At 56.5% G+C, this 26,694-nt stretch overlaps 1 protein-coding gene across 6 annotated transcripts; it reads left to right on the top strand.

Moving 5' to 3' along the window:
- The first annotated feature begins 5,196 nt into the window (after positions 1–5,196).
- PEAR1 (platelet endothelial aggregation receptor 1) lies at positions 5,197–25,936 on the top strand. 6 transcript variants are annotated; one of them, XM_072946333.1, is made up of 25 exons: positions 5,210–5,317; positions 12,314–12,417; positions 13,044–13,158; positions 14,832–14,941; positions 15,613–15,717; positions 16,081–16,184; positions 16,989–17,081; positions 17,363–17,606; positions 18,314–18,434; positions 18,633–18,769; positions 18,866–19,078; positions 19,373–19,547; positions 19,634–19,754; positions 20,479–20,642; positions 20,734–20,836; positions 20,966–21,112; positions 21,330–21,455; positions 22,397–22,525; positions 22,641–22,769; positions 22,960–23,172; positions 23,383–23,471; positions 23,582–23,717; positions 23,883–23,957; positions 24,040–24,288; positions 24,754–25,936. In XM_072946333.1, exons 4-25 carry the CDS (start codon positions 14,841–14,843, stop codon positions 24,903–24,905), a joined length of 3,126 nt encoding a protein of 1,041 aa, XP_072802434.1. In that variant the 5' UTR covers positions 5,210–5,317; positions 12,314–12,417; positions 13,044–13,158; positions 14,832–14,840; the 3' UTR covers positions 24,906–25,936. The 6 variants fall into 6 exon arrangements, with proteins under 6 accessions (XP_072802436.1, XP_072802434.1, XP_072802435.1 ...); XM_072946334.1 differs by having other exon boundaries at positions 14,782–14,941; XM_072946332.1 differs by having other exon boundaries at positions 14,766–14,941.
- The last annotated feature ends 758 nt before the right edge of the window (positions 25,937–26,694 follow it).

The raw sequence follows: 26,694 nt of genomic DNA, 5'->3' as shown, positions 1-26,694 counted from the left end.
GTCCCCCAACCTCCTGCTGAGGCAGGGCCAAGATTCTTTCTCAAGTCCAAGTCCACCTGTAGGGGCGGGGGTGGGGCAGGCCACCCACCCACCCCTAAACCCTTCACCAGCCCTTACTGCGGGCAGGCGGGTGCATTAGGTGATTCCCGAGGCTGTCAGGCCTGCTAATTGCCTCTCAACCTTCCCCTCATCACCAGGGCGGCCCCCCACGAACTCCATTAGCCCCCCCCCTCTCTCCCCTGATAGCCCCTAAATCAGCCCCAATTATTCACAGGAGGGGGGGCGTCTGGGCTGAGCTGTGATTACAGCTAGAGTGGAGGGGGTGAGGGCCAGGAGCTTGAGTGCCAGGCAGACTGGCAGGCAGTCTGCAGGCAGGGCTGGGAAAGGGAGCAGAGTGGGTGGGAGTCTTTGCGCAGATTCAGGCCGGAGACTACCCAGGGACAGGGACCTGGGAGCCTGAAATAGGGAGCGGGGGTCAGGCTGGAAGGCAGGCAACGGGGGTCATAGCTTGTATTTCAGCCCCCCCATTAATCCCCAGGAGGGTAAGGGAGGGGTCAGCGGGGCACACTCTCGATGAGCCGGTCATCCTCACCTTTGTCATCAGCATCACTGCCCAGCATTTATGACAAGGTTGGGCGGAGAGGCAGGAGAGCAAGAACACGCCATCCCTTCTCCTTCTGGGCTTTCCTGAGTGCACCTCAGGGGTCCTTTCGGTTCCTACCCCTGCTGTTGGCTGTGCGGGGCAGAGGCCGCTCCCTCCCCGCATGTGTGTGTGTGTGCCTGCGCACGCGTTTGTGTTCTGGAGCTCACCCCTGTGGGGCAGTGGCTGAGACAGGGAGTGGCGTGTGGGGTGTGCACAGACACCCAACCTGCTGAGGTGAGTTGTGTATCCAGGAGATGGTGAGACCAGCTCTGTGCTCAACCCCCAGCCACTCTTTCCAAGTGCGATCAGGGAGTCTTCTCCAGCCCTTTCCAACTCCTTCAAGGCTCTCCAATTCCTTCTGGGACTCCCCAGCAGCCTCTTCCCATCCTGGAGGGAAGAGGCGCCCTCACTCTGCCCCCTAGCGTCCCTCCGTTAGCAGTTGCTACTGTGCTCTGAGCGCAGCACTCCTCAGCACCTCCTCGGGTCCAGGCCATCACACTGCTCACCTGGATCAGTGCCGGAGCCTCCTCCCCAGTCTCCCTGCTTCCACCCATGCTCCCTACAGCCTATTCTCAACACGACAGTCATCCTTTAAAACTTGAGTTGGATTATGTCTCTCTTCCGTCCCAAATCCTCTAGCTGCTCCCCATCTCATGCAGAACAAACTCCAACAGCCTTACCGCAGCCTACAAGGTCCTGCAGATCTGACCCCCAGTACACCTCTGTCCTTAACACCTCCCACCGTGCTCCCTGTCATTCACTCGGTTCTAGTCTCCTCGCTAGTCTTTGACCACGGCATGTGCTCTGGCCTCCGGGCCTCTGTACTTGCCCTTCCCCTGCCTGGAATGCTCTTCCCCCAGAAATCTGTGTGGCTCTCTCTTTCACTTCACTTAGGGCTTCACCGGGAGGATACCTTTGCAGTGAGGCCTTCCCTGACTACCTTTCCCACAACTGCATACCCAGCGTTATCACTCTTCCCTGTGCTGTTTCTCTCTATTTTTTATGATTAGCGTGTATCATTGTCTAATGCGTCACAATTACTGATTCCATTTGCTTATCCTCTCTTCCCCAGCACTACTACTAGAACATAGGCTTCAATTTTCACCTTTCATATTTAGGCAGAGGCTTTTGTCTATTCTGTTCATAGCTTTAGCCCCTATGCCTGCACATAAGAGGTACTCATCTTTATTCATGAATGAATGAATAATTGACTCTTTCCCCAATTAGCATGTGAGCTCTTTGAAGGCAGGAGACTTTTACTTTTCCCCTAAATAAGTTATTAAATATAAAGGTCTTAAAAGAATGCCCAGTAATCAGTAGGGTTTGTAAGAAAAGTTGGTGGTTGCCATCAGCATCACCATGATGCCATTTCCTCTGCATCCTGGGCACCAGGTGTATGATAAGGCCACCCAAGATGGCTGTTCTTTTACTCTCGGTACATCCCCTGCTCAACCAGTCCCTGGTTCACCTACACCCTATTCATCTGACTGACCTTCCCTCTTAATCGTAGAGCCTAGTCAGTAAAAGCCTGCGTACTTGCTCCCAGCCCCAGCTAGGATGATTCTAATCTTTAGATCAGAACTATCACCACTGTGATAGTTTATCAAAGGGACAGGCCTGTCTGCTGGTTTCCCTGGTAACTGATGAGCCAACCTAACATAAGTTCCCTCTATGACTGGTAACCTCCCCACCCTCTCTGCTCCTAGTGAAGACTGCTAGGGTGTCTTGCCGAGGCCTGCTGTCCACCGTGGGGTGTTGCTCCAGGACCTTGCTTCAGATGTGTAAGACTCTCCATCTATTAAACCATGGATGTCTCTGCCCCTGACACTAGGCTCCTCTTTCTTTGGTCTCGAGGCTGGGCAAGTACAAGGCTTGTAGGCCTGAGGAGTGCAGCCCAACACCAGGTAAAAACGAGAGCTGTTGAATAAAAGGATGAATGAGGAATTTCCAGGGAGGCAACCGGGAACGTCCAACATTCTAGCTACAAGGCTGGGCCCAGGAGGCAGAGTTGGGGTCCAGCGACTTAGAAGAGCATTGCACAGGGGGGCAGCCATTCATTCCAACGTTTATTGAGCACTTACTTTGTGCCAGGCGCTGGGATCACGAAGATGATTTCAACCTGGCTCCAGTCCCTGAAGAACTGAGAGTCTAAAGAGAGAGAGGCAAGTTAAACTTTCATATGCAGGAGTATGAGGGGGAGGGAAAGGCAGAGGCTGGAAAGGCTGCCAGAGAAAGGGCACTTGAGCTGAATATGAAAGGATGAGATCAAGTAAACCGGGTGAAGGAGGGAGGAGCGCATGAACCACCGCTCTGGTCGTCAGTCTCCCCACTTGCCCCTTGCAGGTGACGGATCAGAGGCCTTTCAAGGCCTCTCTGGCCTCCGACATGCTGCAACTCTATGGTCTTTGGCCTCCGGACCATGGCTCTGTACTCTGGTTTCTGCTGCCCCCTGCTGGAGACTTTTGGTGACACCGGAGTCAGAAAAAGCAACGTCCAACCATCTCCTTTTTTTCCTTCCCCAAAGAGAGCGCACCATCCAATCCATGCCCTATCCCTTCACCTTCCACTTCTCCAAGCACCAAACTAAAATCGCTTGTCTCTCAGAGAATATTCTCAATACGTATTTTTGACAAAGGATTTTAAGCCAGAATACATAAAGAATTCAAAACTGTTCTAACCCAGCAATCCCTCTTCTAAGTAGCTACAAAGATAAATGAAAACATACACCCAAGAATGCTCATAGTAGCTTTATCACAGTAGCCTGAAACTGGAGAAAAAAACCCCCAACAGTGCCCATCAATTGGTGTAAAGACAAATTGTGATATCTCCATACAGTGGAAAAACAGTGATACAAGCAAGGAACTACCGAAAAGCCTTATGGTAACTGAGAGAAGCCAGACAAGCACATATTGTAGGTCCATTTATATGAAACTCAAGAACAAAAAACTACAGTGACAGAAAGCAGATCAGAGATTTCATAGGGCTGAGGTTAGGGTGTGAGGATGGAGTTGTGGGGTGGGCATTATCTGCAAAGGGACACAAGGCGAGTTTGGGACTTTTGAATTTTGAGTAAGGTGGTGGTTAGACAGATGGACACATTTGTCAAAACTCATCAAACTAAGACACAAAACTAAGTGAATAAGCCAGACACATATTGTAAAGACAAATATTTTATGATTCCATTTGTATGAGGTACCTAGAGTAGTCAAACTCAGAGGCAGAAAGTAGAATAGAGGTTATCAGGGCTTGGGGAGGAGGAATGGAGAGTTATAGTGTATTGGGTGCAGAGTTCCAGGTGGGGATGATGAAAAAGTTACAGAGTTGAATGGTGGTGATAGTTGCACAATATGAATGTACTTTATGCCACTGAACTATACATTTAAAATGATTAATACGGTAAAATTTGTTATATATATTTTACCATAATTGAAAAATCTAAAAAAAACCCTTATTGAACTGTACACTTTTAAGTGGGTACATTTTTTAATACTGTGGCAATTATACCTCGATAAATTTGAATTTTTAAAGTCACCAAGGAGGGATGTATTTGCATTGCTCTTTCTGAGCTATCATAGCTTTTTCTGTCGCGGGCAGTGACTTGCAGAGGGAGCCCAGAGATTAGACAGACCACAGACCTCAGTTCTAATCCTGCTTCTGCCACTTACTGGTGTCCTACTTCGGCGAAAATCACCATGTGAATAGAACCGATCTCGAGTTAAGGATTAAATGAAGCAAATCCCTAAAGGGCTAAAGATGATGAAATCAAATGATAGTTGTTATAAAAATTGCCTCTGTCCCCTCATAGACTGAGAAGTGACGGGTGCCCTCAGAAGGGTCGGGTACAGGTTGTCGACCTCCGGAGTGAAACATTCTCCCAGGTCGAATGTGCAGGCTGTGGGGAGGCGGGCGCTGGCCGCGAGGTGGCGCCCGGCTCGGGCTGGGTCAGCGCAGAGGCTGCGGCGCCGCGGTGCATCGAAGCGCCCGGGCTTAGGACCAATCCGGCGGGTAGAGGCGGAGGCTCCGTGGAACACTGCTTCCCAGGATCACACCCTCACTCAGTGTGCTTTTGGGCGGCTAGGGAAGTGGAGAGGCCTTTCCCAGGTCCGCCTCTCCCAGACAGGGATGCGGCCAGTCGGTCCTCGGGTTAGGTTTTTAATAAGATCACGGTTGTTGGGCCGCACTGGGAAGGTGCCCGATGCAGACGACCTCACTGCCCTCCACCACCCCACTTTGCAGATAGGAAAGCTGAGGCCTCAGAGGTGGAGTACCCCGAGGCCGCACAGCTGGTGAAGAACCGAGGAGGGACTTGGACCCGGGGCCCCTGCTCTTCTCCCCTGCTCACCCCTCTCTGCTCCCGGTCCAGGCTGCAGGGGTCGGTCCCGCCGCTCGGCCTCCCTGGTCCCACCCCTACATAGCTTCCCTCCCGGGCACTGTGGAGCTCCCCTCCCCCGGCTCCCGGTTTCCTTGTCAAAACTTCCTGCCTTGGCGAGGACCCGAGTTCCCACCCCCTTCCTGCCCCCCGCCCCTCCGCGCCCCTCCCCGCCCTGCGATCCACAACGTTCGGCCTCCCCGCCGCTCCCGCAGTCGGGCCAGGACTCCACACAGGGACCTCCGCCCTATCCTCCTCGGGCCAACCCCGGCGGTCCCCATCCCCGACGGACGAGAGATAGGCAGGTGAGTGACTGCGTGTCCCTGGTCCCGCGACCACTCTTCCCTGGGAAGGGCGTGCAGATTCTGAGGTCTCCTGGACAGGGAAACCCCTGGGTGGGGAGTGGTGAAAAAGAGAGCCCATCAGAGAGACATGAAGGGGATTGGGCAGTGGAGAGGGACCAAAGGGGATTGGGGGTTGACATCCATAATGAAACAGTATGTAAATGACATGCAAATGAGGTGGCTTCCCAGCCCCTAGTGTGGGACTTCATGCATCCAGCGGTAGCCACCACCCCACGGCCCCCTCTCAGGGCTGGAGAGAGAAGTGGGTACCAGACCCTCTAGTTGGCTGAAGGGATGCGGAGTGTGAAGAGCACCACAGCTGTACACCAGAAATTGATACAACATTGTAAACTGACTAGACTTCAATTTAAAAAAAAATCCCAGTAATAACTTTATATTGATTTCATGCTAAAATTGCATATTAAATATACTAGATTGCTTAAAATATTATTATCAAGATTAAAAAAAAACCAGAGCATCCACATTGGAGTCAAGACTGCCCAGGTTCGAATCTCGACTCTTCCCCTTATAAACTGTAGGACCTTGGTCAAGAGACACCACCTCTGTGTCTCAGTCTCTTATTCCTAAAAGGGGAATAATAAGATATAGTGCCTACCTCATGGGGTTGTTGTGAGACTTAGATGAGCAAAAACATGTCTCCTGCTTGGAGTGGTGCCTGGTCAGTGTTCATTCTAGTGTTGCCCCTCTCCCCACCAGGAGAAACGTTTGAGAAGGATGTAGGGAAGGGACCCAGGCTTGCAGGTCCCCGGCACTCAGAGCTTCATAGCTTTGCTGGTTTTGAGGACTAGAAAGTTGGCCTAAGGTCTCAGGCATTTGGATCCTCAGAAAGCCCAGTGGGCTGATGCGTGTGACAGAGAGCGAGGATGTGGAGCCCCAGGAGCCCGGGCCCCAGTGCAGCCGTCCCTCACCCCACCCACCCCATCGCCAGCCTCCAGTAGTGGACTCTCAGCTGTCCTGTTCTGGCCTTTTATGAGTGGCCTCTCCCGGGGCTGGGTTGTGACCCCATTCCCCGGGGATGGGAACAGCTTGTGCTGGCCCGAGTTTCCCAGGCTCCCAGGCTTGGCTGCAGGCAGGATTGGGCAAAGGATCAGCTTTCAACCTTGGCTTAAGCTGGGCTTGGGGGGTCGGGGAGCAGGCTTCTGAATCCCACCCCATCCCAAGCCATGATATGTACCTGTGTGTGTGCACATGGGAGCCAGAATGTCGGGGCAGCTCTCCTCTCTCCACCATCTGTTCCCTGCTGCTGCCTCTTCCTCTTCTAAGGCTTCTCAGAGTCTCCCCACTATACTTGTCACTGCAGTGGGGGCTACCCTCCCTGCCACCTGGGAGCTGGGTCCACTGGTCTCTTTCTCTCTTCACCAGGAGGTGAAGCCAAGGGTTGACATCTGTTTCTCCACTACCCATTGCCTGCCCCCTGCCACAACATTCCCTATCAGACTTTCCCAGAAGAGGAAACCAGCTCTCCAGGCAGCCCCATCCACCGTTCGGAAACCTGGACAGAGATAGAGGTCGCTGGGCTGCTGTCTGCCTCCCCCACCAACACACACCACTGGAAAGGGGACTCGGGCCAGGTGGGGCTTCCCCGGTGGAGCTCTCCAAGCTTCTTCTTCCAGTAGCCTGGGGAGCCTTGACAGAGAGGTCTCCCAGGATGCACGAGGGGCCTCGGGGCCCATCCTAGCTCTGGGGAGGGTGTTGGTACCACTTCTGGCACCTAACCTATAGGGGAGAAGCCAGCAGGAGGAGCAAAAGACAAAGAAGAAGAGAGAGAAAGACAAAGACAGAGATGTAGAGAGACAGAAATATGGAAACAGAGACAGAGACCAACAGATGCAAAAACACAGGCAGTGGCATAGGGACTCCTGGAAACAATAAGGCCCAGAGGGAAACAAGAGACAGACTTGGAAAAACAGAGCAGAGAAACCCAGAGAAGGAACAAAGAGAGACCGAGTCCAAAGACCAAAGAGAAATCATAGGGTTAGAAGGACCCAAAGGGGGCAGCTCAGATTTTGGAGCTTGATGGACCTGGTCCAAATCCTGCTCAGCCGTTGGTTGGCTGTGTGACCTTGGGCAAATTACTTAACCTCTCTGGGATTTCTTCATCTACAAAACGGGCTGCATAATAGCACCTACTTTCTAGGGCTGCTGAGAGAATGAAAAGAAAGGACCCAGCTCACAATTTAACACGGGGTGGTCATTGGTACTACAGCACCCACACATGGCAAGATGCAGGTCTCTAGAAACAGCATGTGGGTGGGCGTTGGGCCATGGAGTCCCTGTGCGCCCTCTCCTGCCTCTGCCTCCCCCCCCAACCTTGTGGCATCTGGTACCTAGTCCCTTTGTTTAGGAGGAGGTGTGTGGGTGGATAGCGAGGGGCATAGTCCCCGGGCCAGACGGATCCGGATGTGAGGACACCCTCTTCTCCCCAGGTGACTCAATGCCTTGCACTCCTGAGCACTCAGCCCATAGGAACTCGGAGCCCAGCCCTGAGGAATTCCTGCCAGAGGTCAGGAGGGCAGGTCTGGAGCCGCCTTTCACTTTGTAACGTTGAAAAGTTCTTTCTGAACTCCACCTCCCGTCCACTTACCAATGTTGTGTCTTGAGGGCCCTAGAAAGAAGGCCTAGTCCTGCTGTCTGGTAAGCTGGGGACAAGGCACAGCCTCCAGACATTTCTCCCTCTCCCCTGTTCCCCACAAAGTAAGGATTGAAAGTTGGAAAGGATGTCAGGGATTATCAATCCATCCATTCCACACAATATTTAGTTACTGCCCGCTGGGTGCCAAGCACGTTGGGTGTGTGTGTGCAGGTGCCGGCCAGTGCTGGGGACACAGCGAGGCAGGCAGAAGAGTGACCTGACCCCACAGAGCTCCAAGAGCTCCAGTAGTGAAGACAGACCTTAATAAATACAAAGACAGTGGGATGGGAGCCGTGAGGGAACCCCCAGGGGGCAACCAGCCCACCACCAGAGCGTTGGATGGGAATGGAATTGGAGGCTGTCCCACGCTGCTGGGGAAACCAGACTCACAAGCTGGCAGGCAGTTACAGGGTGGGGTGCCCATTACCTCCTCAGTCCGTCAGACTTGAGGTGTTCCAGAGGCTGTGATCTCCTGGCTTGACCTGGGTTAGTCTCACCTTCCCCCAGAGGAGGGACACTGGTGTCTTCGGCTGGAATTTGGTTCTCTGGGGACTAATCCATGTCCAGTTTGGAGTTGGCCTCAGGGCAGAAATGGGGGAGAACAACCCAGGACTTCTTTAGGCAACAGTGACTGTGCTAAGAGCCTGGAGGGAGGCCTGAGGGCAGGGAGGGTGAGGTGTGGAGGTGGCTTCCTGGAAAAGGCCGGCCTGGAAGGATGGGTAGGACCTGGGCATTCCAGGAGCGGCCTCGGCCGAGGTGGCTGTGTGGTGGGAGGCATGTGAGGGCAGTGGGCTGTCCAGGGTGATGTGAGCACAGGAGCAGGAGCAGAGGCTGGACACCTGGACCCTGGGCGCCCTTTCCGGTGGTGTGGGGAGCCACAGAGGCATTAGAGAGAGGCAGTGGTCAGAGCAGAGCCTCACTTTCTGAGGGTATCTGGGGGTGGCGATGAGCAGGGGGAGCCGTAGGGGAGCCGTTTCCTGGCCTGTGTCACCCCAGGGGTTACTCCCCCACCCCACTGCTTTGTTCTCTGAAGCAGATTCTAATCGTGCTGTTGCCTGTGATGACCAGTTGGCCCTTGGGCAAGTCAGTTTACTTGAGATCCTCCGCGGCCTCTCCTGTGAAATGGGGATAACACTACAGCGACAGGTGGTGGTGAGGGTCGGTACTGGCTCCAGCCTCCAGTAGGCATGCGATGGATGTTTGATGAATCAGAATCCCTGCATTTTCCCTATTTCCTGATGAGTAAACAGGTCGGGCTGAGGACCCTCTAGCTTCTGTTTCCGGAGCCACAGAGAACACAAGGCCGGCCCCTCACCCCTGCCCCCTTCCCGCCCAGCCGCTGGAGCTCACACAGGCTTCCTGTCCCTCCATCCGGCAGACATGCCTGGCGTGCCAAAGGCCTGGCTTGGCTGGACATAGGAGGGGCTCCATGTGTGCATGTACGAGCGTGTACACATGTGGACTGAGTGGCGTGTGGAGCAGTCTAGGCTGCTGGCAAAGCTGGGCCAGAGGACATCCCTGTGTGTGTGTGTGTGTGGAGGGGGGTAGTCTTTGGACTGGGATCTCACTGCTGAGGGGGAAGGACTAAGTGATCATGTCTCCATGGCAAAGAGAGGTTATGAGAGGGCACAGAGAACAGACACAAAACACGGGGGAGATCCAGAAAGAAAAGAGAGCTACAGGGCGAGGCAATCTTGGCACCAAGCTAAGACACAGGGCCTGGTTTGTGGATCGTGGCTGGAGTTCAGCTTCCACTCCATACCAGAAGGTGGATCCCCTAGTGCAGTGAACGTACTGTACAACCGTACATGGTAGCCTTAATATAGAAAAGGAGGGAGAGAGGCAGATAGAGATCAACAAACTGATGGAGGAAGGAAAAAAAAAAGACAAAGCAGAGAGTTTCTGATGAAGAACAAGACAAAAGGCCAAAAGAAATAGGCAGAGAGTCTAGAACTCGGGGGATTCTATTTCTGCATCAGTACATGTCCACTGAGCAGCCTCTGGTCTGAGGTTCTGTTCCAGGATGGTCACTGGAACCAGCGGTTCCAACCCCAGTGAATCCTGGGAGATGTGGGGAGTTATTCTCCTATTTTACAGATGAGGAAATGGAGGCTCACTGGGCTCAAGTGAGATGCCTGAATGCATACAGCTTGTAAGGACTAGAAACTTTGGACTCCAAGATGGAAAGAGAAGAGAGACAGAGAGAGACAGAGGAGAGAGGAGGGGCCAGTGGAACCAAGCAAGGATCTGGAGTTGGTGCTCAGACTGAGAGCTAGGGGAAGCAGAATTCAGGCGTCCTGCCTCATCAACCGCCTTTGGCTTGAAGATGTACCTGGCGGGCAGCCCATCGTTCTGGGGGATCAAGTTCTCGAGGGAGCCGGGTCCCCTCCCCTCCCCACTTCCTTTCTCTCTGTCAGCATCTAAGGCCCCATTCCCATTCCCGGATCATCCTGGGGGTTCTTCAGGGAAAAAAAAAAGAAAGAAAGAAACAGTATTTCCTGGAATTAATACTCAAAGGGTATGACGGTGTCAAGGGGAGTGGGGAAGGGGCCGAGCGGGGTGCAGGAGTGGGACTGAGGATGCTGTCATGGAGACAGCTGACGTTCACTGAGCTTATTACAAGGGTCTCTAAGCACTTTATCTGTATTTAACTCATTTGTTCATCTGCATACAACCCTATACAGGGAAGTACTATTACCATCCCCATTTTAGGGATGAGGGAACTGAGAACTGGGATTCACACCCAGGGGGTGGGAGGGGACACAGAGCTCAGAGGGTATCCTTTGCTACACCACCTCCCACAGAAGAGAGGCTGGAAGGGAGCTGGCAGGGAAGTCCCTCTTGCTGTGTCACTTCCCTTATCCCAACTCTTGCTCTCTGCCTTTGGTAGAAATGGACCATCTTCTGTCCACTAGGAGCTCTACTCCCCACCCAGAGGCCCCAGACTCATCTCCCTTCTCCTAGGAGGGGCTGGAGTGCAGGGTAGGGGGGCTCCCTACCAGAGGGAATCAGGCTGAACAGAAGAGCTGGGTTGGGCCCTGTGTGGGCTTGGAAGTGGAGAGGGCAGGGATGCTGGGGGCCGTGTAGGCGGGACTGGGGACTGACGGGGAGGGGTGGGGGTTTGCCTGGCCAGGAGCCCAGCTGCTTTGCATCTCGAGGTGGAGGAGAGAGAAGTGTCAGTTCATTCTTGACTGTAAACACATGCCGGTTCCCACGCCTCTGATCAAGTTCTTGCGGCGGCCCCCACCCCCATCCCCTTCTCCTGTCCAGCCCCCTGCCAGGCTCCCCTTTCCCCATAACTGAGGCTATTAAAAAGATGCAAAGCCCCTGGGATTCCCGCCTGGGCTCAGGCTTTTCCTGGAATCTCGGGAGGGCTCTGCTGGTCTGGGTTTGGATCCCAGCTCTGAGATCACTGGCTGTGTGGCCTTCAGCAGGGGACTTACCCTCCCCTTCTCTGTTTCCTCATCTGTAAAATGAATAATGATATATACCACAGTGCGTTGACATAAGCTTTACATGAGATGATCCATGTAAATCACTTAGCGCTCGGCCTGTGCCAGCCTCATAAATGATGCATGGGGTCAGGTGATTATTCTTATTGTGAGGGAAGGTGTGTGGGTCCCTCAGTCCAGAGATGCAGTGAGGAAGGGGGCTGAGCAGTGAAAAGAGAGGCGGCATCTGGATGGGAAGGAGGAGAAGCAAGCCTACAGTGGCCCCAGGGTTAGGTGGGAGGCCAGTTGTCTGATTTCAACTCTTGAAGGGGCCCTAATGCTGCTGGGGCTGGGGGTGCTGGGGAGGGTGGGCCAGGGCTTTGGGTTCCCTAGCCCCTCAGGAACAAAGGCTCTAATGGGAACAAGCCTGGGGAGCCAGGCTGGGGCTCCGAGCTCAGGGACCAAGTCTGGTCAGGCCAAACCCTGCCTCTCCCTGCCAGGTTCCCTATCTCCTCTGTCCCCTCCCTGTGGACCACCAACTGATCTCACCCACCCAACCCTGGCTTCCAGCCCCACCACTGACTAGCTGAGGACTCCTCTGCACTCCAGTCCTACCCTGAGGCCCTTTGGGAAAACAGAATCTCCCCACCCCGCTATTTATTAGAGTCAAGCCCCTTAGATTAGGGTCAGGGCCTCCTTGAGCTCCTTGCCCACCTCAAGATCCCTCTCAAAGCCCCTCTGTGAACCATTTCTTCTAGAATTTGGTTAAGAGGAGGTGGCTGGCGGGAGGGGGCTGATGCAGATGAGAGGCAGGACTTGCTTTGGCTGGCAGCCCCTCCCTGCTGTGCCTCACTCCAGGCTTTCCTGTTCCAGGTTTTGTTCACCTCACTGGAGCCTGGAGTTCTGGGGACAGATCCAGGCCAGCAGAAGCCTGGGGGTCCCTGAGTGGCTGGAGATGAGGTTCACCCAGGGACAAGGTGATGACCCTGGATTCAGACCAACTGAGATCCAATCTGAGGACAGGACCTCCATGCCAGGGCCACAGAGGGGGCTCCAGGAAGACGGGAGTGTGGACAAGACTGAGGGATGAAGAAGTGGAGATGTGTGGATGGCTCGGGCCTCGCTGCCCATGGCCCTGCTGCCAAGCACACTTGAGGGGAATGGGGAGGTCAGGTGGGACCAAACAGGGCGAACCCTGGAGGTGGTCACTGGGCCTGGGAAGGTGGCCAGAGCAGGGCTGGGGCAGAAAGCATAGTTTTGGGACATTGGGAGAAAGAGCCAACTCTGTCGGGAAGGGGGATGGGGGACGTGCGGGGGATGCCGTGGAGGTGGTGTGCTGGGACAGACCGTGGGGATCATCCTGAGGACACTCCTGACTGTGGCCTGGCTCCCTGGGGACAGGCTGGGTTCCTCCCTCACCCCCTCAGGGTGAGCCGCAGTGCTCAGCTCAGGAGCCAAACCACAGGAAAGAGGGTTCTGACCCTTCCCCGCTCTCCCTCCTACCTTCTGTGTTCAGGGGTGGGTGGGAAGATGAAGCCCCCCCAGGCCCCCCGCTACCCTCCCCGCGTACACAATCTAGCCAGGCTCTATTTCCTGTTTTCAGGCTCCATATCCTGAGACCTGGGATCCCCCAGGACACTCTCTGACCCGTCCAGGCCCTGGGGCCCTTCCCTCAGCTCACCTGAGTTTCTCAGGCTCCAGGATGCCGTAGAGACTTGGTGAGTTACCTGGAGACGGAGGATGGATGGGAGGATCACAAGACTATAGGTGGAGATTTGTCCCAGAATCTAGGCAGCCATCACTGCTTTGCAAGCCTGGAGAGGGGTGGGTTGAAGCTTGCAGTGGGTGGGAGGGACCCTGGGAAGGAGAGGTGGGCCAGCCCAGCACTCAGAGGGTGGTGAGCAGACTGCTGGAGGGTCTACTGGGGGGACACAACGCTGGGGGGATGGGTTTAAATTAGGGAGCATCCCTCTGAGCACTGCCCCTAGGGGATCTGAGAGCGGCCACGGGGACCCTGGGAGTGTGTGGGTGGGGCCTGGGGTGGGGCCCGGCAGCAGGCATTCCAGAGATACTCAGGGGGGTAGGGGGCCAAGTACCACGACCTTTCTCTCTTCCCTGGGAAAATTACAAGCAGATGTAGGCGCCTCAGGGAGGCATAGAGGAGGGAGCCAGGGCGAGTTTTAGGAACACAGAACAGAGAATCTGAAACCGGCCGCGGGGGCGGGCACTGGAGGGGCTCAGCTGCTCCTGAGCTCAGGAGCCAGAACAGACTTCTCTGAGGTCCTGACCTGCCTCCCACCCACAGGGTGAGGCCAGGGATGGAGGAGGGGGGAGGGGCCCATTTCCAGATGGCTGGTGGGTGGTCAGAGGGAGGTGGGGGCTTCTCCTTAAGCCTGAGGCCAGATTGGGGAGCTCCTGGCGATGGCGCCTAGAACTGAGTGCAGTGGTGTGCTGGCAAGTCTTTAACGAGCGGCTTTGATGGTGGTGGCGGTGGGGTGCCTCTGGTTTGTAGTGTTTGCCGATTTCCACGGTGTAAATAATATCCCCACGCTTGGTTTCAAGCTACTGATGTGACAACACTGAATAAGGAGTAGGGAAGAGAAGTCACGACTGGCTCTTGGGAGTCAGTACGAGCTGTTTCAGGGCGCATGGTTGGGAAGGATTTGCTTTGCGCTGGCAGCCCTTCCTTCAAGGCCACCTGGACCCAGCCCTACACCCACCCCATAGAGTAGGAAGCCCCAGCTGCATCAGGGTGGTTTGGGCCTCCGCCTGCATACATCCAGTGATAGGGAGCTCACTCCGCTCCCACCCACCGAGGTTGCTGATTTCATTACAGGACTGCTTTGACTGTTAGAGAGTTCTTCCTCTAACTGAGCCCAAGTCAGCTTCCCTCGTAACTTCCCGTCAAGGGCTCCACTTTCACACCTTGGTATAATACCAAAGGGCCCTGGGGTAGGGGCTGGGCTGGGAGCTGGAGATTCATGCATAGGTCTCTATGGGACATGGTCAGGGAACAAGCACAGAAGAGTGGTATGTGGATGACTGCTGCTGGGGGTCCCAGAAAGGATGGGTGGGGGCAGTCTGCCAATGGGGGTTGGGGAGCAGGGCAGGGAAGGACGGGGACACTTGAGCTAGACCTTGAGAGGAGAGTACTCAAGGTGAAGAATTGGTGAGGACGGCTGATGGAGGAAACAGCGTGAAAAAGCCTCAGGGGCATGGCCATGTACCATCTTGCTGGGGAGAAGACCTGGAGCCAGGGAGCATGGGCCAGAGGACCAGAGGCAGCAGCCTCATCTCTTCTGCCACCCCTGCCCTGTCTCTGCAGAGATTTGGTCTTCCAGGTTTGTGGCTGCAGTGCCCTTCACCTGCCCTGCACCCGGCCCTGTCACAGGCCTCCGCAATGTCACCACGTCTGTGCTCCCTCCTTTTCCTGGCCCTGGGCCTGGGGCTGGCTGGAACCCTCAACCCCAAGGACCCCAACACCTGTAGTGTCTGGGAAAGGTGAGAGAGAGCTCCAAGCCCTCAGCTCCCCATCCTCCCCACCGGGGCTCCTCTTCCCGGTTCCCTCCCTTGCCTCTCTCCCTCTCCAGCCCTCGCCTCCCTCCTACTTCTGCTTCTACTCTCTCTGCTCCCTTCCTTGGGCTGCCTCTGACTCCATCCCCATTTCTGGCCTTGTCTCAGTCTTCAACCCACTCTGACCTTGTCCTTTCTTTACCACCGTCCCTTGGTCCTTGCTGCAGGACCAAGCACAGGGTAGGATCCATTCACTGTGGAGCAAGCAGAGGGGCTGGCCCAGGGAAAGCAAGGGGGACAGGGTGGAGGAACAGAGCTCAGGGCAAAATTTGGTCACAGGTGCTTTAACCCATCTCCATCAGTTGGGTCCAGAAATCAGTTCTAGCTTAGTCTCCCCTTATAGGAATGAGGAGGGCAGGTAGTAGATGGAAGGCTGTGGTCCCACATGGTGAAAAAGAGGCTCTGATGGGGGGTGTCCCAGGAATATTACAACTCTGAGAGGATCCCTCCAGATTGAAGGAGGACAGGATGGGGGTCTATCCTAGGCTTGGGGAGCAAGCCTAAATATTCCCCTCTGTGGCCAAGCCCTCATGCCCCTACTTTTGCCAGCTCCGGCTTCTCGCTGCTCTGGTCCCCTGACCCTGTTCCCTGTCTTACAGCTTCACCACCACCACCAAGGAGTCTCACTTGCGCCCCTTCAGCCTGCTCCCCTCCGAGCCCTGCGACCGACCCTGGGAGAACCCACACATCTGTCCCCAGCCCACGTGAGTGCCCAGCACTCTCCTTGGGCGGACGGGCTCCTTAGGTAGCTGCCTTGGCCAAGGCCCTGGCCCTCTGTACCCTCGTCCTTTTCTTAGAAACTTTACAGTTTAGAAGAAGCATCCGATCTCGAGGTACTCAAGGCATGGGTGTGTGCATCCGGGTGTGTTTTGGGGGGTGTGGGCGTGGTGTATGGTGTGTATGTGTGTGGCTGGGTGGAGGGCAAGGAGGGAACGTTCTTTCTAGGCTCCCCCAGCCCAGAGTGTCGGGCAGGGCCCCAGGCCTCCCCTAGGGCCACACTGTGGGCAGGGGGGAAGCCGGGGGCCTCAGCAGGGAGGACGGAGGGCCACCTTCCAGGTCTCCCCCAGGGTTGTCTACCGGACCGTGTACCGCCAGGTGGTGAAGATGGAGCACCGAAGGCGCCGGCAGTGCTGCCGGGGATTCTATGAGAGCAGCAGCGGGGCCTGTGTCCGTGAGTCCCGGGCAGGGCCAGGGGGCGGGGCGGGCCGTGGAATGGGAAGGGCCTAGCTCACCCTTCCTAGTCCCTCCCTGCCTCCAGCAGGGTGGGGTACTCCTCTGCCTTCCCCCTCTCTGGGTCTTGTTGCCCCTTCAAACCTCTGTCTCTAGGGGCCCCATGTCTCTCCTACCCCCTCTGCATGTCCCTCAGCAGTCCCTGTCTCTGCTCCTCTATCTGTCCAGAGTTCTCTTTCTGTCTCTAGGCTGCTCTTCTCTCTGTCACTGTGTCTCAGGCCTCAGTGTCCAGCTCTCTCTCTGACTCTTTCTGTCCTATCTCTTTGTTGCTATCTGTCTTGACTTGTTGCTGTCCAGTCTCTCCTGTCCCCCACCCACGGCACACTGAAACCCCTAGAGTAGAGCTACTCTGTCACTCTCTGCCCTCCCCTCAGCCCTGGACCATCACCAGCTCCTACAGAGATTCCTGCCCAGCCTGACGCACGCCTCCGACCCTGCACCCGATGCCTACCCTCTCTCTGGACAGCATCCTTGTCTAGTCCCTACATGAGGAACACCCCTCCCCTATTTCCCCAACAAAGTGCTTTAAGAATTTCACAGAAGGAAGCTGGGGAGCCCAGAATCCTGAGGTCTAGACAAGCTCTGACTTGAGTTGCTTACTCTCAGTCTTTCTGCATCTTAGAGGCAGAATTGCTCCTTAGTGGACTCCAGGTGTGGAAGGAAGCTGGGGTTACGCTTCAGGGATAAAACATGGGAAGGGCAGGGATGGAAGCATCTTCTCACCCCACCCCCACCTCTGCCCTAGCGCTTTGTGCTCAGGAGTGTGTCCATGGTCGCTGCGTGGCTCCCAACCAGTGCCAATGTGCGCAAGACTGGCGGGGCGACGACTGCTCCAGTGGTGAGTGGCTGGTGACTGCAGGGCATAGCCTCTTGTGCCTTCAGGGATGCAGGACCCTTGGGCACACTCTTCCTACCAGGGCACGCGTGTTTAGGACCCCAGGGCAACTACCCATCAGAGCCCCACTGCAGCTGCCTATTCCAGAGATGTGGCACAGGGGATGGGCCAGAGCCAGAGCATGGGGGTGCATGTCAGGGCTGGGAGACAGAGACAAGGACTAGCTGGAGGCTGGGGAAGGGTAAGACCCCTGGTGACCCTCTTCTCCCCTCCTCATCCCGCAGACTGTGCCCCAGGAGTGTGGGGGCAACAGTGTGACAGGCCCTGTAACTGCGGCAACAGCAGCTCCTGTGACCCCAAGAGTGGGGCATGCTCCTGTCCCTCTGGCCTGCAGCCCCCGCACTGCCTTCAGCCTTGCTCCCCTGGCCGCTATGGCCCTGCCTGCCAGTTCAGCTGCCAGTGCCATGGGGCACCCTGTGACCCTCAGACTGGAGCCTGCCTCTGCCCCCCAGACCGAACTGGGCCCAGGTACGTAACGGGAGGAACACACACTATGGGGGTTGCAGACACAAGATGTACAGGCAAGCATGGGCATACAGGAGCTCAAATGTGGGGTTGGAGTCAGGAGGCCAAGATCTTGGTCCCAGCTTTGCTTTCACTGGTTGAGCAAGCTCAAGCAAATCCTCAGCTTGTATGTTGTCTGTGAAATGCGAGCAGTGTTGTCCACCTAGAAGGGTTGCCATGAAGATAACATGAGCTAGCACACATGTGAAAGCATGTCACAAAGTGGGGCTGAGACAGGGACACAGAGAACCCTGTTGTACGGCTAGGTGCAGGGAGAGCTTGGGAGTCACAGGAGGGAGAATGTTCATCTAGTTGGAGATCAAGGAACTTCATGGAGGGGCTCCGGAGGTGAGCCGTTATGATAGAAAACCGCGGCAGACAGAGGTGTTCCCCCAGAGGGACCAGCAAAGGCCCAAGTGGAGCAGAGGGCATGTGAAGAGGAGATAACACCACCCAGGGCTCTTCAGTTTATCCTGATGGGGCTGGGTGTCACTGCCGTTTCGATCCTGCAGTATCCAACAGGGAAGACTAGAAGGGCAGGGTGACTCACTGAGCCCTAGGGTCAGGCCTTCTTACTGGGGAGGGTCTATGTGTGGTTGGCCAGCCCTTGGAGGCAAAGGGGAGGCAGGTACTCCTTGTTTACACACAGACCTCCTCCCTCTGCCCAACAGCTGTGAGGTGTCCTGTTCACAGGGCACTGTTGGCTTCTCCTGTCCCAGTACCCCTCCTTGCCACAATGAGGGTGTTTTCCAGAACTCCCAAGGCTCCTGCAGCTGCCCACCAGGCTGGATGGTATGAGGGTGGGGCCTGTGGGTATGAATTCTGTGGCTGGTTCTCTACAGGGATGGGAGCAGGATGTGTATGAGGTGGGTGGGCTCTGTGGCCCCTGGAGAGGTTTCAGGATTTGGGGTAGAGGGGTATTGAGGGCTCCTGTGGTCATGGGGAGGGGGCTGGGCACCTGGGGCTCTGTCGACCTCTCACCCCCCACAGGGCACCATCTGCTCCCTGCCCTGCCCAGAGGGCTTCCATGGACCCAACTGCTCCCAGGAATGTCGCTGTCACAACGGAGGCCTCTGCGACCGATTCACTGGGCAGTGCCGCTGCGCTCCGGGCTACACCGGGGATCGGTGAGTGGCGTTGGTGGGGGCGGGCAGGAGCGACTGGGGGCCGGGCCAGGAGGAGGTGGGCGCGCGCGGCCAGGCTCACTCCCGCTAGGCGCCCAGGTGCAGCGAGGAGTGCCCCGTGGGCCGATTCGGGCAGGACTGTGCCGAGACGTGCGACTGTGCCCCCGGCGCCCGCTGTTTCCCGGCCAATGGCGCGTGTCTGTGCGAACACGGCTTCACCGGGGATCGCTGCGCCGAACGCCTTTGCCCCGACGGCCTGTACGGCCTCAGCTGCCAGGTGCCCTGCACCTGCGACCCGGAGCACAGCCTCAGGTAGGCCGCGGGACACTGTGGTCAAGGGGTCAGGGGGCCGGTGGGAAAGGCCTTCGGTGCTGAAGCCACTGGCGTCACGAAAAGGATCAGGGACATATCCAAGGGCCAGACAGATGTCACAGAAGGGAAAGGAGAGGGGCCTCGGAGATGGGGAGGGACCGCTCTCGGAACGGCACCTGGCCTCCCTTATGTTCCTAATTCGGCGATGCCCGGCTCCCACCATGCGGAGCGGGCGGGGAGATCGGCCTGCGGACCTCGGCTCAGACCGCGCCACGCCCCCGTCTCTGCCCGCAGCTGCCACCCGATGAGCGGGGAGTGCTCGTGCCTGCCGGGCTGGGCGGGCCTCCACTGCAACGAGAGCTGCCCGCAGGACACGCACGGGCCTGGCTGCCAGGAGCACTGCCTCTGCCTGCACGGTGGCGTCTGCCTGCCCGACAGCGGCCTCTGCCGGTGCGCGCCCGGCTACACGGTGAGGCGCGCCTCTCCGCGCGGGGCAGGGGAGAGAGGCCGGGGATTCCCCCGGCCCCTCTCACTAGTGCTCCCACCCGCTTTCAGGGCCGGCACTGCGCTAGCCTCTGCCCCCCTGACACTTATGGAGTCAACTGCTCTGCACGCTGCTCCTGTGAAAATGCCATCGCCTGCTCGCCCGTCGACGGCACCTGCGTCTGCAAGGAAGGTAATGGGGTGGGGTCTCCGGGAAGGGCGATTTGGGGGCGGGGCCATGGGAAGAAGGGAAAGGCCAAGGGCAGAGGCAGGCCCAAGGTAGGGGAGAGGCTGCGGGGTCAGGGCGGAGCCACTGGGCAGCAGCTGGATGGCGGGAAAGTAGCCAAGCTACTTCCTTCCTGAAATATTCACTTTGCTTTTCTTCAACCATAAAAATCCCACTCGCCCGTAAAGGCCCAGCCAGACGCATCTCTTGGCTGAAACATTCCTCATCCTCAGTCATATAGAATAACACAACGGCAGTGCCAGGAAGGGCCTCAGAGCTACCAGGGATGGCACCTTGGCAACCTTTAGGCTAGATTCTGACACATGCAGATCTGTTTTGTTTGACTAGTTTTCTATCATATATAACAAACGTCCAGTTTTCAGTCCTGGCTCCTCCCTGTTGTCTTATCCCTGAGCCGGAGAACACATTTAGTTACCTGATGGGGCATTTGTGTTTGCTGCTAACCCCATTCATTTTGCAGAAGAGATAATCAAGAACCAGAAGGGGTGGTGCATCCCCAGGAACCATTCAGCCTTCTGTCCAACATCTAACAGTTTATATGCTTGTCTCCTAAGGGGCCATGAGCACCCCCACCACCAGCTCAGAGCTTGGAGCCTGGCACAGCCAAAGAACAGTGTGTGCTTGCTCAAGGAGGGAGCTTGCAGGCTGACCTGCAGGTCCCCTCTTCCAGGTTGGCAGCGTGGTAACTGCTCTGTGCCCTGCCCACCTGGAACCTGGGGCTTCGGTTGCAATGCCAGCTGCCAGTGTGCCCACGAGGCAGCCTGCAGCCCCCAAACTGGAGCCTGTACCTGTACTCCTGGGTGGCACGGGACCCACTGCCAGCTCCCCTGCCCAGTAAGTGCACACTGCCTGCTGATCTGGGGGAGGGGAGGGCAAGGTACCCCCCAGCGGACTCACCTGTACTGCCCTCCACTCCTTCTCCAAGAAGGGGCAGTTTGGTGAAGGCTGTGCCAGTCACTGTGACTGTGACCATTCTGATGGCTGCGACCCTGTTCATGGACGCTGCCAGTGCCAGGCTGGCTGGATGGGTGAGCATTCTGGGTGTCCAGGAGGGCTTACTGGGAGTTGGGGGCTGCATCCCACAGGAAATGGGTCCAGAAGAACCCCTATGGAAGGAGGAGCACAGGCCAGGCTCATCCTACCCATCTCTCTCACAGGTACCCGCTGCCACCTGCCCTGCCCTGAGGGCCTCTGGGGAGCCAGCTGTAGCAACACCTGCACCTGCAAGAATGGGGGCACCTGCAGCCGTGAGAATGGCAGTTGTGTGTGTGCACCTGGATTCCGAGGCCCCTCCTGCCAGAAATGTGAGGCTCTTTCCTCTCCCCCCACCCGCCAGCAAGAGTGTTCAGTGCAGTCAGTGTCTGGTGCCAGAAGTCCCCACTCTACCCATCTTGGTCTCTTGTGCTGAATCCATTTTTGGGCCAGTTACCGCAGTGGGAAGGAGGGAGGGAGACAGTGGGGGGCAAAGGCTGACTGAGGGTTGGCCCCTGCCCCCAGTCACCATGAGCCCCTTCCCCCTAGCCTGTCAGCCCGGCCGCTATGGCAAACGCTGTGTGCCCTGCAAGTGTGCCAACCACTCCTCCTGCCATCCCTCGAATGGGACCTGCTACTGCCTGGCTGGCTGGACAGGCTCTGACTGCTCCCAACGTACGTGGTGGCTTGTGTGTCTAAGCACGTGCGCATGCCCAGGGGGTGGGCTGAGGGCCAGAGGCGTCCTTTCCCCTGCTCCTGGGTATTTTTATACAAAACCTCTGAACCCACCTCAAGTCAGCCATTTATGTAAGCAATATAAACAAATACTTATTGGGAATCGCCTACATCTTGGGTACTGTTCTAGGTGTCAGGATGCAGCAATGAACAGGCCAGGAAAAAAAATCCCCTCCCCTTCTCCATGGGAGACCTGAAAGGAGCAGCGTTTGTTGGGGGGTGGGGCGCGGGGAGAGAAGGAACCCTAAGTTCAGTTTTGGACATGTTCTTTTCTTTTCTTTCACGTGGCCAATTTATTTTTGTTTATTTATACATGGCCTCTTTCCCACATAAATATAAGAAAATCATGGAAAAGATTAGTCGTAAAACATTTCCCCTTTGGAAAGGGGAAATGAGAAGCTGTTACCATGAAAAAGGTGGGCAGGGTAGAAGGAAGTGATCCTGGAGAAGAGTTTTTCCATAGATTCAGTTCACTACTGTTAGATTATTCGCTAGTGTCAGGTACACAAAAATTATGCCTTAAGTAGTTTGGATATTCACTTCTCTCTTACGTTTTAAAAAAAAAGTCCAGAGCTAAGCAATGTAGTGCAGTTTGGAAGCCTTTGGTTGTCCGGCCCTGGCCAGGTTACTCTGAAAGGCTGTTAGATAGCCAAGTGCAGAAGTTAAGCGGGCAGCTGGGCACATGGGTCTGGAATTCAGGCCAGAGACAGGGCTGCCGATGAGTGATTGTGAGTCATCAGTGTGTACTTATGGTTCAAGGCCTTGGTGTCCCTGGGGAGACCAGAGCTAAGTGGAAGATTTCAGTGATACTGGGGGCTGAGAATTTACCCAGGAGGGGCTGGTTCTGCCTGCTAGGCAGGCTCCAACCTTGTCTCCCACAGCGTGTCCTCTAGGACACTGGGGAGCCAAATGTGCCCGGCTCTGCCAGTGTCGCCATGGCGGGACCTGCCACCCCCAGGATGGGAGTTGTTTCTGTCCCCCAGGCTGGACTGGACATCTCTGCTCGGAAGGTACCAACAGAAAGGGAGCTCCATGCCCCTGCCCCTCAAGTCAGCCCTAGTCCAAGGAGGGACAGCCGTTTCCTGGCCCCTCAGATGCCCGCCTGTCTCCTCGGCTCTCTCCTAGGCTGTTCTCCAGGGATGTTTGGTGCCAATTGCTCCCAACCATGCCAGTGTGGTTCCGGAGAGAGGTGCCACCCAGAGACTGGGGCCTGTGTGTGTCCGCCAGGGCACAGCGGTGCCCCCTGCAGGATTGGTGAGTTCTCTAGCCCCCACCCCCACCACTGTCCTCAGGGAACCACGATACAGTACGGGCTCAGGTCTCTGCTAGGACCTAGTCCCCTTGTACCACCCTGCCTCCCTACTGGGGCCTCTTTCATACATGCATCCCAAGCTCACCAACAGAGCCAGGATGCTGACCTGAGTGACCACCCCATCCCACGTAGGAAGCCAGGAGCCGTTCACTATGATGCCTACCTCTCCAGTGGCCTATAACTCATTGGGGGCAGTGATTGGCATCGCAGTGCTGGGCTCCCTGGTGGTGGCCCTGGTGGCACTGTTCATTGGTTACCGCCATTGGCAAAAAGGCAAGGAGCACCAGCACCTGGCGGTGGCCTACAGCAGTGGGCGACTGGACAGCTCTGAGTACGTCATGCCAGGTAAGCTGGCCTAGGGCCGGGGGACACACATGAATGGCTGTGTCTTGGGCACAGGGCAGATGGGGTGCGGGGCTCCTGCAACCATCCCTGGATCTGGGAGATGGGAAGTGGGGAGTTGGAGAGAGGAAGGGAGGACAGAGAGGGTGTGTCCTGGGCCCAGGTCTGTCTCCAACTGGGCAGGTTGCCCTGCGCTGTGTCTTGTCTGTGCAGATGTCCCTTCCAGCTTCAGTCACTACTACTCCAACCCCAGCTATCACACCCTGTCACAGTGCTCACCTAACCCGCCACCCCCGAACAAGGTCAGTGCTGGGGGCGGGGATGCACTGTGGATGCACAGGGGTTCCAGAGAACCCCTGGTTCTCTGGAAAGCTCCAGCCTTGCACATTCCTGTCCCACCCCTCCCCATCAGGTTCCAGGCAGTCAGCTCTTTGTCAGCCTCCAGGCCCTGGAGCGGCCAGGTGGTGCCCATGGGCACGACACCCACGCCACTCTGCCTGCTGACTGGAAGCACCGCCGGGAGCCCCTTCCAGCACCTCTGGACAGGGGTAGGAGCCTGGAGGCTCAGGCCGCTGGGGAGGGTGGATGTGTACAGTTCAGCATGCAGAGTGCTGTATGTCTGCAGAAGGGGGTTCTGGATGCCAGATCTAGAGGAGGGGGGACCCTGGGGAGGGGACCAGGGGTCTGATTACACATTGCTTCCTCCTTCTCAGGTAGCAGCCGCCTGGACCGAAGCTACAGCTGTAGCTACAGCAACAGTAACGGCCCAGGCCCATTCTATAATAAAGGTGTGGGAACAGGGGGCAAGGGACGGGGCTGAGCTGGGATTTAGGAGCCTCCATCAAGCCTGACTTCATTCCCCATCCTTAGGGCCCATCTCTGAAGAGGGGCTGGGGGCCAGCGTGGCTTCCCTGAGCAGCGAGAACCCCTATGCCACCATCCGGGACCTGCCCAGCCTGCTAGGGAGCCCCCGGGAGAGCAGCTACGTGGAGATGAAAGGCCCTGCCTCGGGATCTCCTGCCAGGCAGCCTCCTCAGCTCCCGGACAGCCAGAGGCGGCGACACCCCCAACCACAGAGAGACAGTGGCACCTACGAGCAGCCCAGCCCTCTGACCCATGGTGAGCCCTCCTTCTCCGTGGTATAGGGGCTAGAGAGACCTGGGACAAGGGAGATGGAAAAAGAGAAGGGACACAGGGAGGGACTATGGAGGTGGCATTGGGGTCAGACTTGGGTTCACACCAGGCGTGAAGTTTGGGAAGTCACACTGCCCCTTCAAGCCTGTGAGGAGGGCTGGTACCTACCTCACAGGGCTGAGGGTTTAAAACAGTGGTTTTCCAGCACCTGAGTTGTGGAGCTGGTACCCAGAAAAGCTGGAAACCAGGCAGGTGACAAAGTGTTCTCATATCATGTGAGGTGGGCAGGTCTAGGTGGCCTCCCCCACTGGCAGCTGAGGAGCTGCACAAACTGGCCTAAAGCCAGGCACCATCCAGCCATCTTTGGGCAGAAGAGGCCGGAGAGGGGAGGAGAGTGGTGGGAAGGGGAGGATCCACCTCCCTCTCATCTTCTCCCCTCCCTGTCTCCAGACCGAGACTCCGTGAGCTCCCAGCACCCCCTGCCTCCGGGCCTGCCTCCCGGCCACTATGACTCACCCAAGAACAGCCACATCCCTGGACACTATGACTTGCCTCCAGTACGGCATCCTCCGTCTCCCCCGCTTCGGCACCAGGACCGTTGAGGAGCCAAGATGGTGTGCAGAGGTCAGCACACCTGTTCTTTGCTGCCCAAGGCTGAGGACAGAGCCCATTGTACCCTGCCAGGGGCAGGGAGAAGACTGGCAGGTGGTGAACAGGAACATGTTTAATAGAGGATGCGAGTGGAGAGGAGACAGGAGCCTGGCTCCCAGGTTCTATCGTGGGAAACACTGGTCAGCTGGAAGTCTGTGTTCCTTTTCCCCAACCAGCTGCTCCCCAAGGCCCCCAGGGCCCCATGTACATAAACTGGTGGGTTGAATGTTGCTGGATAACTCTGATTTCAGATTGATGTAAAAAATGTATATTGGGTAAATTTTCTGTGCACTCCCAGGCTAGGCTCTGTGAGTGTGTGTGTATGTGTGTGTGTGTGTGTGTGTGTGTGTGGTTTCAGAAGGGTACCAGGCACAGATCCTGTCCTGGGGCTAACCCAACTAACTCTAGAAATAGCCTAACTGGCCTCCCTGCATTCACCTGGTACTCCTTACAACCAACTGCTCAAAATACAAGCTGGCTAGCTTACCCCTGCCTGAAAGTCTTCATGGGTGCCCCATGGCTCCTGGGTCACAGTCAAAACTGTCAAAGGCCTTAAAGGCTTTGCTGGCCCAGCTTGTCTGTCTCTTAAGTCTCCCTTGAACTGTGTTCCATGTCACTCTGCTCCAACCACACTGGCCTCTAGGTCCTCCTATCAGCCACACTTCTTCCTACCACAGGGACTTTGCACATCTGGAATGCTCTTCCTCTCCCACTCACCTGTTTACTTCTGCTTGTCGGTCACATCCGCTCCTCTCTTTCATAGCACTGATCACAGATGTGTTCATGCACCAGATACCTGCAGAAGGCTTACAGGGTGCCAGGCACCTCTGTAATGTGTTGCTTTTTAATGTGATTATTTGATTAATCTCTGTCTCCCCGCCAGACTGTAAGTTCCCTGAAAGCAGGAATCTTGTGTTTATGTTCAACATTGGAGTCCCTTGGCACATAGTAGGCACTCAATAAATGTTCCTCCAAAGGCTGAGTGGCCGAGTGATTTAAAAATACCAGTTGTAAGTGCTGGCAAGTGCTAGGATCATTGGGCAAACTGCTGCTCTGAGCTAAAAGACTGCCTAGGTTGGAGCCTTCCCCAAAGGGTGGCATCTGTACAGGGGAACAGCACAAAGACGCAAAGGCGGGGAGGAAGGTCTGGGAGTGGCGGTGGGGGACGGAACTGAGTGGAGTGGGGAGACTGGAGCCAGGAAGTCAGAGGAGAGCAGGGATACTCAGATGGGGCCTGGCAGGATCTAGACCACCTGAGGACTTTGAAGCCAAGATTCCTGGGAAGCGTGATCCGCCTCCTTAACTCGTTAGCGGATCAACTAAGCCTCCAGACTCCAGGAGGCTAAATAGAGGGGGTCGAGATTATACACCCAGAGCCAGGTAAAGTCGCCTACTCGGTGGGTCTCTCTGGGTCTTTTCCATCAGGAGCCCTCTTCTCACAGGATTGGAGGGGGACCCCGGAGAGTGGATCTGTCCCCACCAGGACAGCTTTCCTAGATTCTTCGATTGCAGCGATCCCTAATACGCAGGGTCAGCTCCTGACTTTCCTGGGCTGTTTCCCAAGTGACTTTGGATGGCGCCTTGCCCGCCCCCTAGCCCCGCCTCTCCGTCCCAGTCTTGCCCTAGCCCCGCCCCTTCCCTTCCCTCCGATCCAGGCCGCGATCCGCTCTTCTGCCCCCGCCACGGCTCCGCCCAGGTCCTGGGCCGCCTTAGGGCTTTTCCCTTCGCAAAGGGTCCGCA

The sequence above is a fragment of the Vicugna pacos genome, chromosome 21, assembly GCF_048564905.1.
Source record: "Vicugna pacos chromosome 21, VicPac4, whole genome shotgun sequence".
NCBI classification, from domain to species: Eukaryota; Metazoa; Chordata; class Mammalia; order Artiodactyla; family Camelidae; genus Vicugna; species Vicugna pacos.
Note: the sequence above shows the minus strand (reverse complement) of the source record. Positions and strands in the feature narration are given on the sequence as shown.